This window comes from Aethina tumida, chromosome 7 (genome assembly GCF_024364675.1).
Source record: "Aethina tumida isolate Nest 87 chromosome 7, icAetTumi1.1, whole genome shotgun sequence".
NCBI classification, from domain to species: Eukaryota; Metazoa; Arthropoda; class Insecta; order Coleoptera; family Nitidulidae; genus Aethina; species Aethina tumida.
Genome location: NC_065441.1, coordinates 1,465,590 through 1,484,125, shown reverse-complemented (window position 1 = coordinate 1,484,125; position 18,536 = coordinate 1,465,590). Strand labels below are relative to the sequence as shown.

General features: G+C 33.4%; 1 protein-coding gene across 3 annotated transcripts in view; it reads left to right on the top strand.

The window, feature by feature from the left end:
• Positions 1-18,536, top strand: part of LOC109603660 (dachshund homolog 2) — a 130,068-nt gene that overhangs the window by 88,049 nt on the left and 23,483 nt on the right. For all 3 annotated transcript variants that reach the window (XM_049969970.1, XM_049969971.1, XM_049969969.1), the window contains one exon: positions 475-558. In XM_049969970.1, coding sequence (XP_049825927.1) covers positions 475-558 — 84 coding nt within the window. The remainder of the gene's footprint in view (positions 1-474; positions 559-18,536) is intronic.

Below are 18,536 nucleotides of genomic sequence, written 5' to 3'. Positions count from 1 at the left end.
TTTATCTTATAATATGATTTAGTAAATGAGAATTTCGTATACATTTTTTAGTTATTCGTAAATTCAACATTTTAATTAATACATTTCTCATTTTATTATATGAAATTTTTTAACCATTTCCAATTTTTAACATTTAAAATATTTTAAATTATTGATATAATATTTTTAAAATATTCAAATATATTTTTAGTATATTAATTATTATCAGTTTTTTGTAACTTCTCTAAATTAAATAGATTTTCTATTGTTTTTTTAACATTCTAACTAAACATTTAGACAAAATACATAATATAATTGTAATTTTATTTAAAATGGATATTTTCGTTTATTTGAAGTAATATTCTTAGAAGTTAATTGGCACAATATATAATGTATTAAATATTAAACACAATTAATTGAATTAATAAAAAAAAAAATAATTATGAAAAATCTACATAGAAACAGAAGTTTAAAATGTGATTTGTTTTGTTTCAGCCGAGCTGAAAATGGACGTGCTGCGGGAAAGGGAGGAGAAGGACAATCTCGAGAGACAATTAGTCGAAGAACAAAAAATCCGTGGTAAGTGATAGTGTGTGTATATTAAATTGATCAAAAAACCACTCGTTAAACGTCGCTTTGTTCTTGGCTCAGACGATATTGTCTTATTGTTCGATGCCGATTATTCTCGACTAATTTTTACAGACGTCATTGTTTCGAAATAATAATAACACAAGAATAAAATCGGACACAAGAAAGAAAGAAAAAACACTAACCGAGTGGTTGTTGTGTGTATTGTCTAAGTTCTACTCTTTTATAATGTTTGTATTGTGGTTGATGTTTTCAAATAGAAAGTCCTGTAATATTAATTACAGAGCTCAAAAGCCGAGCAGTTTTATTTCCTTTGTTTCACAATTTAAATTATAACGAATATAATTAATACCTGTGTGTGTGTATATGTTGTAATTATGTAGTGTATTGTGCATGATCGGGGATGCCAATGAACGTTTAAATCGTTTCAAATGGGGCGCAATCTTTGCATTGTTCCAATTCCAGACAGCGTTTTTTCGGTGGCTGCACTTTAATGCACGTTGGGAGCAGTTAAACCTCGAAATTATAGACGGACGTCTCCCTGTATGTGCGGCTGCTTTTTGCATAAAATACAATGTTACACGTTACACATGCAATTAAATCAGGAAACATTCCTTGCTTAGATAATGTGTAATATGCGTATCCGTTATGGTGTTTTGCAAAAAATGGGATAAAGAAGCGTTTTCGCATGTAAATAAGCATGGTAAATAATAGTTGGGTTTAATAACTGCGGTCGGAGGCACGTTGTGCAAACAATCCTACGTTAATCATGGTGGATAATTAATTTTTCTTTCGAACCATCTGATTACTGGAAATTGCGGTATGTGTGGCGCAACACAAAAAAGTAACAACAACAAATGTGGACACCGGATGTCCGGAACGATTGCATCCAATTTACAAGTTCTTATGCGAATTTATTGGATTTTAATTGCGACCGTTTACCATATCGATGTCTGCGGGCATTTTCGGAATGTATGCTGAAATTCGATGCCACGAAGATTTTATGAATTAATTCATTACAAGGGGACAATTTGCATAATTTATCTATGATAAAGTTTAGAGGAAAGGAGGAAGAAGTTCTCACATGAAGAGGTGAGGTGGTGGTGAACGAGAATGGGAAGGAGGTGGAGGAGCACCCATGTTGAGTGTCGGTGGTTGGGAAGTAAAAGCCCTCAGGCCAAGATCCGAATAGTGTCTCCCGTTAGCATAAGAATAGTTTACCAGTTGCAGCCCGAAACAACCGAAACAATGCAAGCCGAAATGTACGAAATTCGGCCGAGTTGCAGATCCGTAATAAAGTTGTGGGCGAAGCGAACGACAGAGGATCAAGGCAGGTGGTTTTACTAGGAGGGGGCACGAATGTAGGAATGAGTTTGATCTATGGAACTTGGAGAATGTTGTTCATCTCGCGTCATTCGCAAGCGAAACGTCTTAGTGAAGTTCGGAGCGAACCCCGGAATGCCTACCGATGTGTGCCCACCCCGCTTCGTCCCCCCGCAGAATGTGTTGATGACATATTTGTCTCCGGCTGACGTGAGCGCAATTAATCGCACAACGAGATGTTAATGTTTCATATAGACCGCACTTTCAACCCCTTAAGCACAATCATTCAATTCCAAACAACTAAACCCATTAAAACCATTGTTCTGATTGACTAACATTTACCTAAGCTCCATATAAAGAAGAAGAACGAAATCAAAGCCACCTTCCATCAAAGCCGGTTATGGGAAACCGCACTAAAATCAAAATTGAAAAGATTGAGATTGTCCGTCAACTCATCCAATAAGACCTAGAGCCATGAAATATGTTAGCATTGTCCACTGACATTTGCGTTGCCATTTCCTTCTCCCGCACAGAAACAAGATGTAAAAACTGATGTAATAACATCAAACAAAAGGTTCGTCGGATACGGTTTTAATTCCGAACAGTCGACGAGCCAGTAATTCTTAACTCACCCTTAAAGAAGACTTATAAATCGAGGGACAGGGGTTAGTTGCTTTATTGCCTCCGGCATTGCCGCCCTGACCTTTGCTAAATGCCAGTATACTATTACCACCATCGTCTTACAACTGTTCTACCACTGTTCGATTTTATTCATGTCCTCGTGGAAAATAATAAAAGAAGATGGAAGGAAGCATAAATATATTATGATTAAAATGTTACTTGCTTCTTCATGTAAACATTATAATTTCTCTGTCACCTTATGATTTAGTACCATCGGAATTATTCACTACGAACACAACATTTAATCACAACATGCATAATATACGAACCAGAACAGATTTTTGCGATAGAAATCAGAGTGATTAACAATAAATTGCTGTTAGAATGTTAAACCTTTTTTTACCATAACTTAGGTGAATCTCCCTGTATATACAATAATTAAATTGAACATATACCAAATTTTTTTACATTAGACTTTTTGTGCATCTTAAAACATCACTTATTATTTTCTATGGAACACCATGTATATTTCAAGCCAAGTAATAATTCTACTAATACATTTTTTAAACATAAGTTAGGTAAATCACCCTGATTATAAAAATAATTAAATTTACCAAAAATTAAATTAATTAATACATATTTTCTTATATTAGAATTATATTTTTTAATAATTTAATATATTTTTATAAATATATATAAATATATTACATATGTTACAATTAGATTATAATATATATATATATATATATATATATATATATATATATATATATATATATATATATATTATATAATTTAATTGTAACAATTCTTATTTTATTTGAAGCTTTTAAGTTTAAATATTAAAAAAATAATAATAACTGATCAAAAAGTTTAACGAATATTAAATATTTTTTGCTTTTACTATGTATATATTTTTTGCTACACTATATATATATGTTATATTTTAGTATAATTAAATTGTAAATTATTATTAAACACCGTCAACTCAAGTTATAATTTTTCATACATTTTTTAACCATAAATTTGTTGAATCACCCTGTATATGAGAATAATTAAATCACCAATTAAATAAATTGACACATATTTTTTTACATTAGATTTTTATGTTTTTTACCATTTTAAATATTAAAAATAACAATAATAACTGATCAAAAAGTATACTTTTTCTAACTAAATTCTTTATATTTAATGATTTTACAATAAATATTTCAGTGAATTATGGTTAATTTTTTTTAGACTTTTAAGTTTAACGATATATAAATAAATATAATTAATTTCTTTAATTAAAAAGTAAATTAAGTTCAAACAATTTTTATAATATAATATTTTTAAAAATGTACATTTTGTGCATCGTAAAACATCAGTAATATTATTATTTTCTATGGAACACTATGTAGATTTTATTTTATATATATTACTTCATGTAAACATTATAATTTCTCTGTCACTTCATGATTTAGTACCATCACTAGGAACACAACATTTAATCATAACAAGAACTTTGCATAATATACGAACTAGAACAGATTTTTGCGATAGAAAACAGAGTGATTAATAATAAATTGCTGTTAGAAAGTTGAACCGTTAAAAACAATAACTCAAAAATAATATGAAGAAGGGAACAAGGAAGAGAAATGTAAATAAAGCAGCGTGTGACACAATTACGTGGATAACCAGTTGACGGAGGATTAAATATAAATCCCGCGCGTCAATTGACAAACGCACCGGGAGTGGATTTTATCAATGGGAATATTTTAAAAGTTGTCACGGCCTAATATGAAAATATTAAAAATCCGAGTGAAATCCTTTTAAAACGCCATATTAAACCGAATTACCATTAAAACGGTTTGACAGCTGAATACGGAGCAGGTCTTTTATATAAAAAAAAGGCCGGGGCTCCAGAATCGCATCTCACACACACGCAGAGAGTGGAAATCCACCAAATTACCATTCATATTCATACCCATTCTATACCGCACGCCAATTATTGGTCGGTTTGTTTGTTTCGCTGGATTTGTATGCATGGAATAAATGATACCGACATGTTATCATCATATTCAATGTACAATGTATCGGTGCTTTTACCCTAATTGACCACACTCGTCATCCGATACACTGCATACAACCAAAACGAGCGGATCCTTGCACAATTATTTATTACTCTATTGCTTGGTTATTTTTGTTTTCAACATAAAAACTGTTTTTTCTTATTACATCATTGACGTAGCAGCTTCTTTTCCTGCCTGATTAAAGAAATTCAATCAAGCACTTTTTTCCTTCTATATCTTATCTATTAGTTTTATTTTTGTTTCAAAAAAGCTTAGCTTGGTGTCATTTATGGTCATTGATCATTTGACTTTAAAACAAAAAGTTGTTAGTTCAATTATTCATTATTGTTTTCGTTCTTTGTGGTTTTAATATAAAAACTTATCTTTTTCCATCTATCATTGGTAATGAAGATTCTAATTTTACTAATGTTTTTTTCAAATATCTACTTTTTTATTCATAAAGAGAAAATTAATCGAAACAAGCAAATTTTTGTAATCTGTATTAATACAGTTTTTTTTAATACTTGCCTTTGATGGTCAATAATCACTTGACTTTAACCAAAACAGGAAGATTATTTTACAATTATTTATTACTCTAATGGTTAGGTTAACTAACTAGAGTTAGTTTTATTATTTTTTTTGTTCAAACAAACACATGTTTTGATGTCTTTATTGGTCATTGATTATTTAAAAAGAAACAGAACGAGTAAGAACTTGTACAATTTCTGATTATTCTATTAGATATTTTAGTTTTTAATATTTATCATTACCGTGGATATTTCGAACCATCATCAACTCATCAACGGAAACAAAAAAGCTTTCTCACGCTCCTTCAAATTAAACACGAATCGATCTTGTGTGTTTGTTGTGCACTCGCGACATCACAACGTTTGGATCGTTCCCTCGAGTGTTGATGGGAATGGAAACCGGGAAAAACGGTTGTGCAGTTGATGTGCGATGACAGGACATGACGAACGACTTTTCGGCCAAACGCGTCGGGGGTGAGAACATCCACTGTTTCCCCAGAGTTAATTTCCACCCCTTTCCACACCTTCGTTGTTAATAATGAAATTAGTCACAAAAAATAAAGAGGAACTCGAAAAAAAATTTATGAATTTCCTCTGTGGAAGTAATCTGTTAGTAAACGAAGAGCACACTAATCAGCAGGTAATTGATATATTATTTTTATTAGTCGTACTTATACATCTTGGACGGGTTTAGAGCTAATTGTTGGGTATTTAATTAGGTATAGAACGATGCCGAGGCACGCGATCACAGTTCGACTTTTCGCAGGAACGGACTCGAAAATAATTGGATAATTAATTGACTCTTCAATTCAAAAACTCGTTCATTAGACGGACAGATGGCAACACAGTACTTACGCTAAGATAGGCAATCAACAGTACACATATTTGTTTAAAAAAATCGAAATATATTTATATGGGGTAGGAACGATTCGAAAGCCATAACGGGGCTCGCCAGAAAAGATTTACGACCGCAGAAATAACACTGATTATGTGGCAGCGCAGCTAATAAAGCCGATTCCGGCTGCGGCCCGTTCCCAATAAACAATCGGGCTTTCAGACGGGGTAGCTTTCGTCCATATGGCAGGCCGCGTAATTACCGAACGAGGCGGCCGCAATACCCATAATCTATTTGGAACACGTGAAATGACAGCGTTAGTTGGTTCTTCTGCACGGCCCCATTTACCGACCCCGTATCTGCATAAACTATCTTCCGTTTTATCCTTTCGCAGCTGTTTTGGTACAACAGTCCGAAATAACTACCCCGCACTAGGACGCTTCATATACATACAAACTGGCTAATCGACCCCTTTTGTCTCTCTCGCTTAGGAGCCGCAGGTAGGAGGTAAGACGGTGCCGCGACTCTTTCCCTTATCGCGATCTGCCCAAATGACCCACCCCATTTATTGCAATACGCGCTACGGAAAGGGAGCAGACGCTCCAAGATTAGAGATGTGTTAAAGTGGACATTAATTCCCACTATGCTCTGAATTAATTAGTATTTTATGGCCACTGCAACCCTTCACTTCGTTTCCCGTTATTACACACTTACACTTCCCCTCGAATTATATCTCAAAGAAATATTAACTATTCCTATTTCCTAAGCTGGCAGCACATGTGATGTGTCACAGTAGGCAACCGGCGCAACCCAATTAATATCACGCTTGTTACGAAACAAAAATTTGACGGAGAGTTTTTGCCGGTCCGAAAAAACGCATTACGGCCGGCCGTAAGTCATACATCACCCGGATTCCCAATTCAAATCGGATCGGTAAAAAATGAGATTTAAATCGGTACAATATGGTTTCTCCGGATAGTTGATCGGATGAAAAAAAAAAACACGTGAAAACGGGCGCGCGCCCGGAATGCGGTCGCACACGGTGATTTATTCTCGTGGTGTGGCAGCGACGTGTTCTGTCATCAATCGTCGGGGCGAAACATCCCCCGCCAACCCGAAGCTATAATCGGGCGTTTGACAATTTCTTAGATCATTGTATTCGAATCGATCAATCAAATGTACAAGTGCAAGCAAGGCTGAGGTTTTTCTACAACTGAAAATCTACTTTATCTACTCAAATGTCAATGTAAAAAGGCAAAGTAAATAATTAATTTATACAAATCGTATTGGAACAAACGAACAAACACATTCATTGGAATAATACCTACTTTACCTACTTTAATGTCAAAGCATCAATAGAAGAGTTGGTAAATTAAATATTTAATTTATTAAAAACGTATTGGGACAAACAAACTAACACATTCATTGGAATAAAATATAAAAGAGCAAGCACATATATCCTCAATCTTCTAAATCTAATAGACTTAAACAAGTAGTTCGATATATTTTCCTGATTAAAAATTGTTTTATACTTTATAGGTGTATAATATCGTTTAAAACTTATGTCAAGTTTAAATTTCAATTAATTTATTCTCATTTCAAAATATATATAATCTCAATTTAGAATTGAAAGTGTTTAGAAACCTACTTTACCTACTTTAATGTCAAAGCATCAATTGAAGAGTTGGTAAAGTAGATATTTAATTTATTAAAAACGTGTTGGGACAAACGAACTAACACATTCATTGGAATAAAATATAAAAAAACAATCACATATACCCTCAAGCTTCTAAATTTAGTAGACCTTAACAAGCAGTTCGTCATATTTTCCTGATTAAAAATTGGTTTATACTTTGTAAGTGTATAGTCTTATTTTGAACTAATTTCAAGTTTAAATTTTAATTAAGATATAAATAATTCCAATTTATAATTGAAAGGGTTTAGAAACCTATTTTACCTACTTTAATGTCAAACTCTCAAGTGAAGAGTTGGTAAACTAGATATTTAATTTATTAAAAACATATTGAGACAAACAAACTAACACATTCATTAGAATAAAATATAAATGACCAACCACATATATCCTCAATCTTCTAAATTTAGTAGATATTAACAAGTAGTTCATCATATTTCCTGATTAAAAATTGTTTTATACTTTGTAGGTGTATAATCTCATTTTGAACTTATTTCAAGTTTATATTTCTATTAATTTATTGTACCAACACATTCATTGGAATAAAATATAAATATATATATATCCTCAATCTTCTAAATTTAGTAGATATTAACAAGTAGTTCGTCATATTTTCTTGGTTACAAATTGTTTTATACTTTGAAAATGTATAATCTCATACTGAACTTATTTCAATTTTAAATTTCAATTAATTTATTTTCGTTTCAAAATATATATATATATATTAATTTATTAAAAACATATTGGGACAGACAAACACATTCATTGGAATAAAATATAAAAGAGCAATCACATATATCCACAATCTTCTAAATTTACTAGACATTAACAAGAAGTTCGTCATATTTTCCTGATTAAAAATTGTTTTATGCTTTGAAAGTGTACAATCTTATTCTGAACTTATTTCAATTTTAAAATTAAATTAGTTTATGCACATTTTAAAATATAAATAATTCCAACTTATAATTGAAAGAGTATAGAAATCTACTTTATGATGGGTTGGTAAAGTAGATATTATTAAATTTAGAAAAAAAACTATTGGAATATTTTTATTTGGGTAAATTGTGACAAAATGTGATTGAATTGTCACCATTAAAAAAGTGGGCGTTCCTAACACACGAACAAGATAATTAGCTTAGACAATTTATTCCAACGTTTATCTAGCATGTTGAATAAAACACAGTAGCACGTACAATTATGATTCTCGTGATCGATAATGTTTCGACTTCGGTCACTAATTAACAGTCTTTTTATTCGTTTTACATTCCGGACACAAATGCAAAATTCTGCATATTGTGTTGAAAACAACCTGTACAACGTAACAGAACCGGACTCGACATTGTTTATTAATCAGCTCGTGTTAGTAGTGAAGCCTTTGAAATTTCGGTGATCGGAAACAGTAAATGACTGATCCAAATAATGGAACAGTGGATAAGGTGTAGAGTTACCGGGCGGGTCGAAATCAATGAGATAAACTAACCGTTCACGACGCGTGATCCGGAATCGTTCTATCAGAAACATTCGGTCTGATCGGCCGGACGGATTTATTTTCGCCATATTATGTTTCATGCAAAACACATCTCTCGACAATCTTCGCGAACGCCGGCTAACGCAATAAAGACAATCGTGAAGGGATGCGAAAGTCGGCGTCTTCAACCCTCCGTTCTGAAATCGACTACGGTTGTGTTGACTTCCGGACGAACACGCGACTTCCGCAGTCCTAATGCAACCGTACCTCCGACTCGAATTACACATCAAGCAAACGGATCCATCCATTCTAATAAAACCCAAACAGTTTCTATTTACTTTTGCATTAGACCTATTTTCATTTCCATAATCCGTTTTCCACCCTCCTTTCTTTGTTTCGTTTGTTTGGTTATCGATAAAAATATGCGGGACAAAAACGAATTTCAATCTTTATTGTAGTTTAATTAATTTTTAGGGCGTTTACAATCTCGTCAAAGGATGGCAGCACTTTCTGCTTTCTTCTGTAGACAACCCACATAACACTTGGTTGCTTTCTGAATTAATCTTAAGATTTTTTGTTCTAATAATTGGAATAAAATGAAATTTATGAAGTGAATTGAGTGGAATCGATAAATGGAGAGGCCGAAATAATTATTCAGCCTCGCGGTGGCAATATCGTTATTTGTGCCGAACAAATAAGTCGAATTTAATGCTGTAATAAACAATTCAAAATCAGGTCGTATAAATTTGATTGTTTGCGGGCAACAATTCCATCGGTAATGTTGTTGATAGAAAACCAGAGGGCCGGCAATAATAACGTTTGTTTTAGTCGAATATGAAATTTTAATTTATACAATAGGCACCAATTAGCAATTAAATCAAATTAAAATGTAAATGTCGTGTATATCGAGTTAAAATATCCATATCGGGCAAATATTGGAAATATCGAAAGCAGCTTTGTGACATTGTTTAATGCGTTTATTTTAATATTATTTTGCGTGTGTGTGTTTTGCTTTTTCCCTTTTAAACATTGGCACAGGACTAAAACGGATGGCGTGTCCGTTTGCCGAGCAATTCCGCCGACGAAATTGACAAATTAATAAACGTAATGTCCGCGGAAATATAAATATCTCACGTATTGATTTCAAATTTGCCGCAATTTCCGGTTTTATACTCGGAGGAAATGAACGGCCAGACGCGTGACTTTCCCGTTCGAATCTCGGGGGACGATTGAATTACCCGCCAATAAAATTAATTTCGGTCTCATTCGATTTACGGATTGTATTTCACGAATTACACAAATGGCTTTTTTCCATCTCGGCACACTCGTAATTTCGTTGCACGAAACCTATTACCTTTATTATTTTCCTGATTTCGTTGATAAAATCCAATTTTTATCGATTGCAATGTTTTTTATTTCGTATGTTATTAGTCAGATGGCAGCATGTGATGTACGATAATGTAGGCAACCAATAATACTTTGGTAAATTAGTTCCGCAGCCCAAGATCTTGAAACCATTTGTATAAATCATGAAATTTAATCACGGCAGTAACCATAATTTTTGCGTAAGCATTAAGTGGGTAGGGTGAAACGATTAGAGATCTGTCATCCGAGCCACAAGTGCGTAGTTTAGGTTTTCTCGCCGCAATAAACGTCATAATTGAATTTTACGATTGTAATGGGAGTCGGTCGTGCGATGTTTCAATAGTAACGTGAAAACTGGCGCGAGAAACCGGGGCGAAGCCTTAGCAGAACGACCCCCGCAGATAAATTAGAATTAGGCAAGGCGTATCAAGGTAATATTGTAAATCTTGTTGTAATTCGAACACGGCCGCCCAGGACTAAGACGTAGAATCAGCATAAATTTAATAATTACTTAGCTCTGGGGAGGAATATTATACCCCAACCAGCTACCCCACCTCCCGTATCTGGTTCGGCGTCCTATCGTCTAGCATCTTGTTATTGTTTCGATTAATGTCCTTTTTTTAAATTCTTTTCGATTTAAAGATGGCAGCACTTTATGTGCACAAGTGATAGACAACACAGATTACACATAAAAACGCCACGTAAAAAAAATCCGGCAGACTGTCAGACAATTAAACTGACGAATTTAACTGGAATAATAAAATTAATTGGTTTACGTACGTTCGCCCAATAAATGGGATTTATTATTCAGTATCGGGACAATAAAATGACGCACATGTGTTCCCAGACATAAATCCCGGTAAATTTTAGTGCGGTTTCATGGAGGCACGGCCACTGTTGCGGATTATAATGCTACACTTGTCCACCACAACAAGTCACCTATAAACTCACCCCGTGTTATTTTGCTTGTACAAAAAAAAAAATCAATTTAAATTGCAGTTGAAATTTCTTTCAAGTGACATTTTAGTTTTTTAAAAGGTGGATATTTAAACTGCACCGCTTTGACGGCGGCGATACAAAGTGGCGGTTTCTGTGTGCCCGGAGTTTTCCAAGACCCCGGTAACAGTACAAACAAAGAGTTCATACATTGCTAAATACCGCAACACCTCGAAATAGTCCCGTTACACTAAGACAGTGGACATCAAAGGACCAAGTCTGCAATGGTCAGTTTCCGTTGACAAAGGAACACTCTTTGACACCCTAGCCAAGTTGGACACCGCCACCAACTTTAATTAACGGCGGCGCGCACTAAGATAACTTTGATTCAATGCATTCACACACATCGTCAGGTTTGTTTACACGACGCCGCAACCCTCTAGTACCGGACTACGTTTGCCATTCTCGAGTTTCAGATAAAACGGAATGGGGGAATACTTTTCGTTAATCACTTGTATCTCTTTGCCGCAACCGTTTTCAGGCGTTTTGTTCGGTGTAAACGGCAGTAATTTAGGGTTTTGGTGTTGTCCTAAGAGTTGGCAGAATTATTAGATAATACGCACTCATTGTTCTCATTGTTGGCTACAGGAATTTCCATATTAAATAACACATCGCAGACGGCATATCTAAATCTATTTTGCCATTTTATAATTACAGGTATATAAATGGCTTTGAATGTATCTTGAAATCTGATCATTTTCCAGTCTACTTGTCTTAAAAAGACCCTGCAAGATAAAACCACATTAATATTATGTATGTATTCCACAGTAGCCATTTAGAGACGGAGAAAAACGATAAATAAATACAGGTGTGAGGAACATGTTATATTATATGAGAAATTATCGGGTCGGAAAAGTTGTTTTACATGAAAACACGAGTCCGGTAATTTATTTAATTAATCAAAATCGTTCGTTTCTTGGAACCCGGGGCTTAAAAACCGGGTTTTCAATTCCGGCACGTAATCCTTACCCGCAGTCCCCGTATTATTTCCACATATATGGAAAGTCTTATGGCTGACTAAATAAAAATCCGGGGGGTCTGTGGAGTCCGGACCAGTTCGACTGTAAAACTTATATACTTGCCCCCTAATTTTCGCCCGGGACTTCTGGAGCGGAGGCAAAGGGGGGTAGGAAAATAATATTTATTTCACGGTCCTTTTTTTCCTTCGCCGTAGATCGAGAACGAGATTAAGTCTGGTCCATTAACGAAAAATTACTCGGGGCTCGGAAACCGCCACGCTCTCTTCATCGCATTTATTTGAACGGAAAAAAGACCGGCCGGATTATACGCGAATTTATCTCACTGATGTGCCCGATTTTTATTTTTGTTATTTCGGAAGTTTAACAAGGTTTTTCGGATCTGTTTAAATAGTTGAACAAGTCGTTGGTTCACATTTAGGTAGCTCGACAAATAATAATGCTCATCAGCGGAAGTAAAGCGATAAGGGAGATTGTGCAAACATCCTATTGTTATATAAAATTTATCTAAATTTGGTTAAAGTTTTTACACCTGCCGACAGGATGAGAGATTCGAAAAATTAATAGACTTATCAGTTAAAGGTTTTATTTTCCATTACGTTCAATTTTAATTATTTATTTACTCAAATTAGATGATGCGGTTTGGTCACAAGATTCCTATTTACCCGTAATAAAAAAACCGTGCAAACAATCGTTACTTGGTAACAATTAGTTGGTTGGTTGGTTGGTTGGATAATTATTTGTATTCAACGAAAAGTAATTAAAGAGTGTACGCGACACGTTCCGAAGCACTGAAAGTGACATTCAAAAGCCTTTTCCGAAAGCCATGAATAAAACAATCGACAAAGCGTCAATTTTCTAATATCAAACGGCATAATGCGTGGCGGGCGTCGCGACGCCCGGCAAATTGAAACGGACACGGACTTCGAATGTAGGAGGAGACCGTTTCAAACGGACATTTGCGAAAGGGGTGGCACGGCTCTTTGATGTCCGGCCAGTGGTCCTAATTTTATTCACTCGACTCGTAACTCATTTATACAACACAAATGACCATTCGGTCTCACTAAATTACTTGTCAATTGCTTTCACAAAGCGCTGCGAAACTTTAATTTAAATCTGGCACCCTTTCACTCGCAAAAACTCTTTTCCACTTTGATTTTAATGCATGTTGTTTCGGATTTTTCCTTTGCAATTTGTTTTGCGTGTGGAAATTGTTCATGTAAATTGTTGCGTCGTTTTGTCCTTCGAAAATTGATCATTTCAAACATATTTTCTCATATTTTTGTATTAACTACCACCTTTACAGGGCGATTCATCTAACTTATTTATTATTAGTTTATGAAAAACGGAAAAAAGGTGTTGATTTGAAATTTTTATTGCAATTATAACTTGATTTAAACTAATTCTCTAATTTATTTTAAGTAAAACTTTATTTGATAAAATATTCCTAAATCAACAGTCTGTGTATGTAATTGGGCATTATGCTCAAACTGGAATTAGTTTATTAATTATAAGAAATGGAAGAAAAATAAAAAAAAATAAATTTTAAGGCGAAATTAATAGAATTTCATAAAAAACATTGAATTTTATGAAAATGAATATAAAAATATTTATTTTTTATAAAACTTTTCATAAGAAATGCTCAAAAATTTAAAATATATTCGTAAATATCCAGTTACTATTTAACGAAATGATAAAATTTTCTAAAAATCAAAAAATTATTCCCAAAGGAGTTATGATGGTACTGTAAACGCTACAAAATATCAACAAATCCCGCAAAATAGACTGCCAAGTATCAAAAAACTGCATGTTAGCGAAAATTACATTTTTTGATAGAATAGAGCAGCCTGTCACCACCAAAAAGCCACAAATGTGGCGACAACAATATCAATGTTGTTTACTGACCTTTCAGGAGTCCTGATCTGAATGTCACCAAACCTTAAGAAACAACACTCAAATGACTCCAACTTAAGGCCAAAATAGAAGTGATTTGGCATGAAATTACCCCCGAAAAATACATCAATACCTAAACAAATTTAAAAGGTAATTAAACCTAAAGGTGATGTGATTCCATATTAACCATAAAATAAATTGTCCCAATATTTATTTGCCAAACCAAATCGATATATTCCTTCCTTCTATAGAATAGAAGTAAAATGTAAAATACCTGAACCAAACATACATTTTATTTTGTTCCAATATATAGTAATTACCCTTGGTCAACGTGTATGCCAAAAAGGAAGCTTCCACCATCAAAGTTGGTGGTTTTATAGATATGTAAAACCATCATCTCTGTCAAATTTTTTAGGAGAACAAAAGTAATCCAAATACTATTGTGTTTAGGTGCAAATTTTTTTTAATTTTCTTCAAAACAAATTAGAAAAGTAGTACGAGTTAATTCATAATTGTTATAAAAATTTCAAGCCGGTATCTTTTTCCCTTCTCTATAAACTTAAAATGAATAATTGCATTAAAATTTTACATAAATTTTTGAGGATAAAACATTTTCGTTTAGTCTATAAATAGTTATAACAAAAGAAAATTGCTCAAATTAAGTATAATAATCAAATTATATAAATAATCATATCAATTAGAGAGCTCAATTCAACATAATACCGATTAATAGTTAGTTAGTAGTTAATTATTAACACTAGCACTCACTAAACAATGGAATAATTCTTGAAACATCGAAATGGTATCATCAATAAGTTATTTCAAGGATTCAACGCCAGCTTGTTTTTCTTTAGCCATAAAACTTTTTCGATTCCCAACCACTCATTAAATACGATTCGTAGGAAACACCGGAGACTTCGACACGTGACATGTGTACATACAAGACCAGAAACATCCCCCACATCATATCGATTGACGCATTTTTCGAACGTGACATTGTAGGTCACGTCTCCCGCGAAACTTAACCAACCCCCCATCGATTTTCCAACACACACACAGATACCCTTAATAAAAAGCAGAAAGGCTAAATCAAATTTCGAGCGGGTGTCACATGAAAGTCGGACCGGGATTAGAGAGTACTCCGACGTAAACCACCCCCGACGTCGACGGCGTCCGGTTACGCAGTTACGGCCACTAAAACCCAGGTGATTGGCGAAGGAATTGCCGGGCCGACGTGTAATTATCGCGCGGCCGAAAGCCGGACACATTTCCCACTTCTAATCCGACGAAGTAAACGCTCTACGAGACGCTTTTCATTGCCCACAAGACAATGCTCATGTTCCGTTTACGTTCGATTTACGATTCCTGGCGAAATTAATGCGGCTGTTATTGCGGGACGTCGCGTCCCCTAATCAAAGCTCCGTGTCATATTTTAGAACGTTTCTCTATTAATATTAATCATAGTGTGTGTGTGTGTGTGTGTGTGTGTGTGTGTGTGTGTGGATGGATGGTTGATTATTAAACATTACAATGTGACAAAATGAAATCGTATCTGTCAGGGATATCGTGGTATATTGCATGTCAAACATTCAATTGTTATGTCGCCATTCATATTTTAGTGTCGTTCGTTCCGTGCCAACGTTTACACCCGTAAAATATTGTTGCCGCATCCGAATAATGACCGTGGATAAAACACTTTTCAATACCATTAATTTTTCCATTTTTTATTCGTTGTGAGAGAGAAGAAAATCCGTAATTTATCCCGACACCCGTGTATGAAATTACGAAAATCGAGTCGGTCCTTTAAAAAGATTTTTATTGGTAATATCCATAAAAGTAATCTTCCGCAGTAAAATCCGATTGTGCAGTCCTAAAAGTCCGAGCGAAATTTATAATTCTTCAGTTCGCCGTAGGTATATTATATGTTTTAATACGATTTTAATACTTAATGCCCCACAAAAACTCGAGTGTGTCCGCTCAAAGGTTTTGTTAATAAGTTATAAATTAATAAAAGTCCCATTATATGTAGAAAAATGAACGGGGAGATTAGCGGCAAAGAATTCCGGACCAGATATGGATTAAGTGCCGGTCGACGCCTTTAAAGCCGCACGATATACGGAACGGAATAGTTGGATGGTCGGACGCAGATCCGATTTCCTAATTAACAAGGGTGGAAATTCATCACTGGGGACTTAAAAATGAACTCCCGTTTCTGCTTTTTGATACAGTAAATCCCAGAAAAAGTTAACACTAAACCAAAAACAATTCAAATTTTTTGTAAAAATTGTTTTTTTTCTACAAAATTTACATGTTTAAAAATTGTTGATAGTTCTACAAAATGCTTTTTTTTTGTTATTTCAATTTTGATATGAGAAGTACTCTCTAACAGATGGCAGCACATTCTGAAAGCATAAGTAGATAACCCTGAAGACACAATACACGAACAAAAAAATTGGTTAGTCTATTAGAGAGTAACAATATAGAATAAAAGTCAAATCTATTTTAAAAATATTTTCTTCTAATAAAATTGTAGTTTTTCAGTCAAAAAATTTGTTACTATAAATGTTCATAAAACAAAACTAGATAAAACACATTATATTATATTAAATATACTTATAAAAATATTAAAAGCACTACATACATTATATAAATTGATTGGACATAACACTGCAATAAAAAAAGTATTTTATAATAAAATAACTTTTATGTTTTACCTAAAATTATTAAAATATTATAAATATATTTTTCTAATAAAATTGTAGTTTTTACTAAAAAATTTACTACAATAAATATTAAAAAGACAAAACGATAATCTACATTATTTTTTATTAAATTTACTTAATGGAAATATTAAACGCACTACATATATACATTAATTTTAATTTAACACTAGAATAAAATAGTCTTTCATATTTTTCCTAAAATTATTAATATAGTTTAAATAGTTATATTCAAGTAAAAAATAAGTAAAATCGGATAAACACATTCCATATTCAGATTTTTTTTTTCTAAAATAATAATATTGTAGAAGTTTTTCATATTTCACATATTTATTACTATTTTTCATATTAGAAGGTTCGTCTATTCTTTCACAGTTGGGAGCACAATAAAAAGTTGTGATTAGACAACCAACATTATACTTGATTAAAATTGATTTCGTAAAAATTTTAAAAGATATATTTTAAAATAGGCTTCTCTGAGAGTTTTTAAGTAAATGTACCGAATATTACCATTATTATCGTCTAATTCGCGACAAGCGAACGCGGAAAAAATGGAAAGATAAAGTAAAACAGGATAAAACCCATTCCATATTTACGATAAAAACACAGCGAGGCGAAAACCGAGATGCGAATGCCACGATATAGTATATTTTTTTTTTGAGGGAGTCGCAGGATTCGGGTGTGGGGTGTGAGAGATCGCAGCATGGCTAACATAAACATTCAATCAGGCGACAGGATCCATAATGCCACCTATAAATGCGATATCAATAAGTCGAGTCCCGCGGGATGGAAAACGCTCCCGACTGTTTCGTTCGGGAAATGTAGCGAAAAAATAAACCGTACCCTGACCTTTTCAAGGGGTTACTTCCGTTTCTGCGAGAGAAAAAAATCGAGATGGGGTGAGACAATGGAATGACGGGGTGGAAAATTAGAAGGTTCTTTATTACATTTCGTTATTGTAATCCTTGTAAAAATATTGGTTTAAGGCTTTGGAAGGAATTCGTGGTTTGGAATGGTTTGAGGATCGTTTTATTTGCGAGACGATTTGACTAAATATTATTTTCTCATCGACGTCTCTTCCTGATTAAATATCAGAAATTAATAAAAATTTCCGGTATTAAATTAATTATCAACAATAGTTGCATGTTTTCGAAAATACATTACAATGATATAATTAACATCCAATCAAATATTAATAACAGGTCAGAATAAAATAAATATGTTTAAATCAAAATTGTATCCGTTTGCAAAATTTATGTTAATGTTACAAAAGTCGAGTGCATGAATATATTAATTATAATAGTAATGAGTGCACGTTCATAATATACAATACGTATGTGAACATAGCAAATAAACTTTATAATTACATTATACAACAAAACATCGCAAATATTTATACAACTTTTCGAAACAATATGATTCAAAATGGAGTTTAAATTATACATTGTCATAGGTGAAACTTTGGCCAATTAAATTGGGAGCAGCAGTTGAAATGTTTAA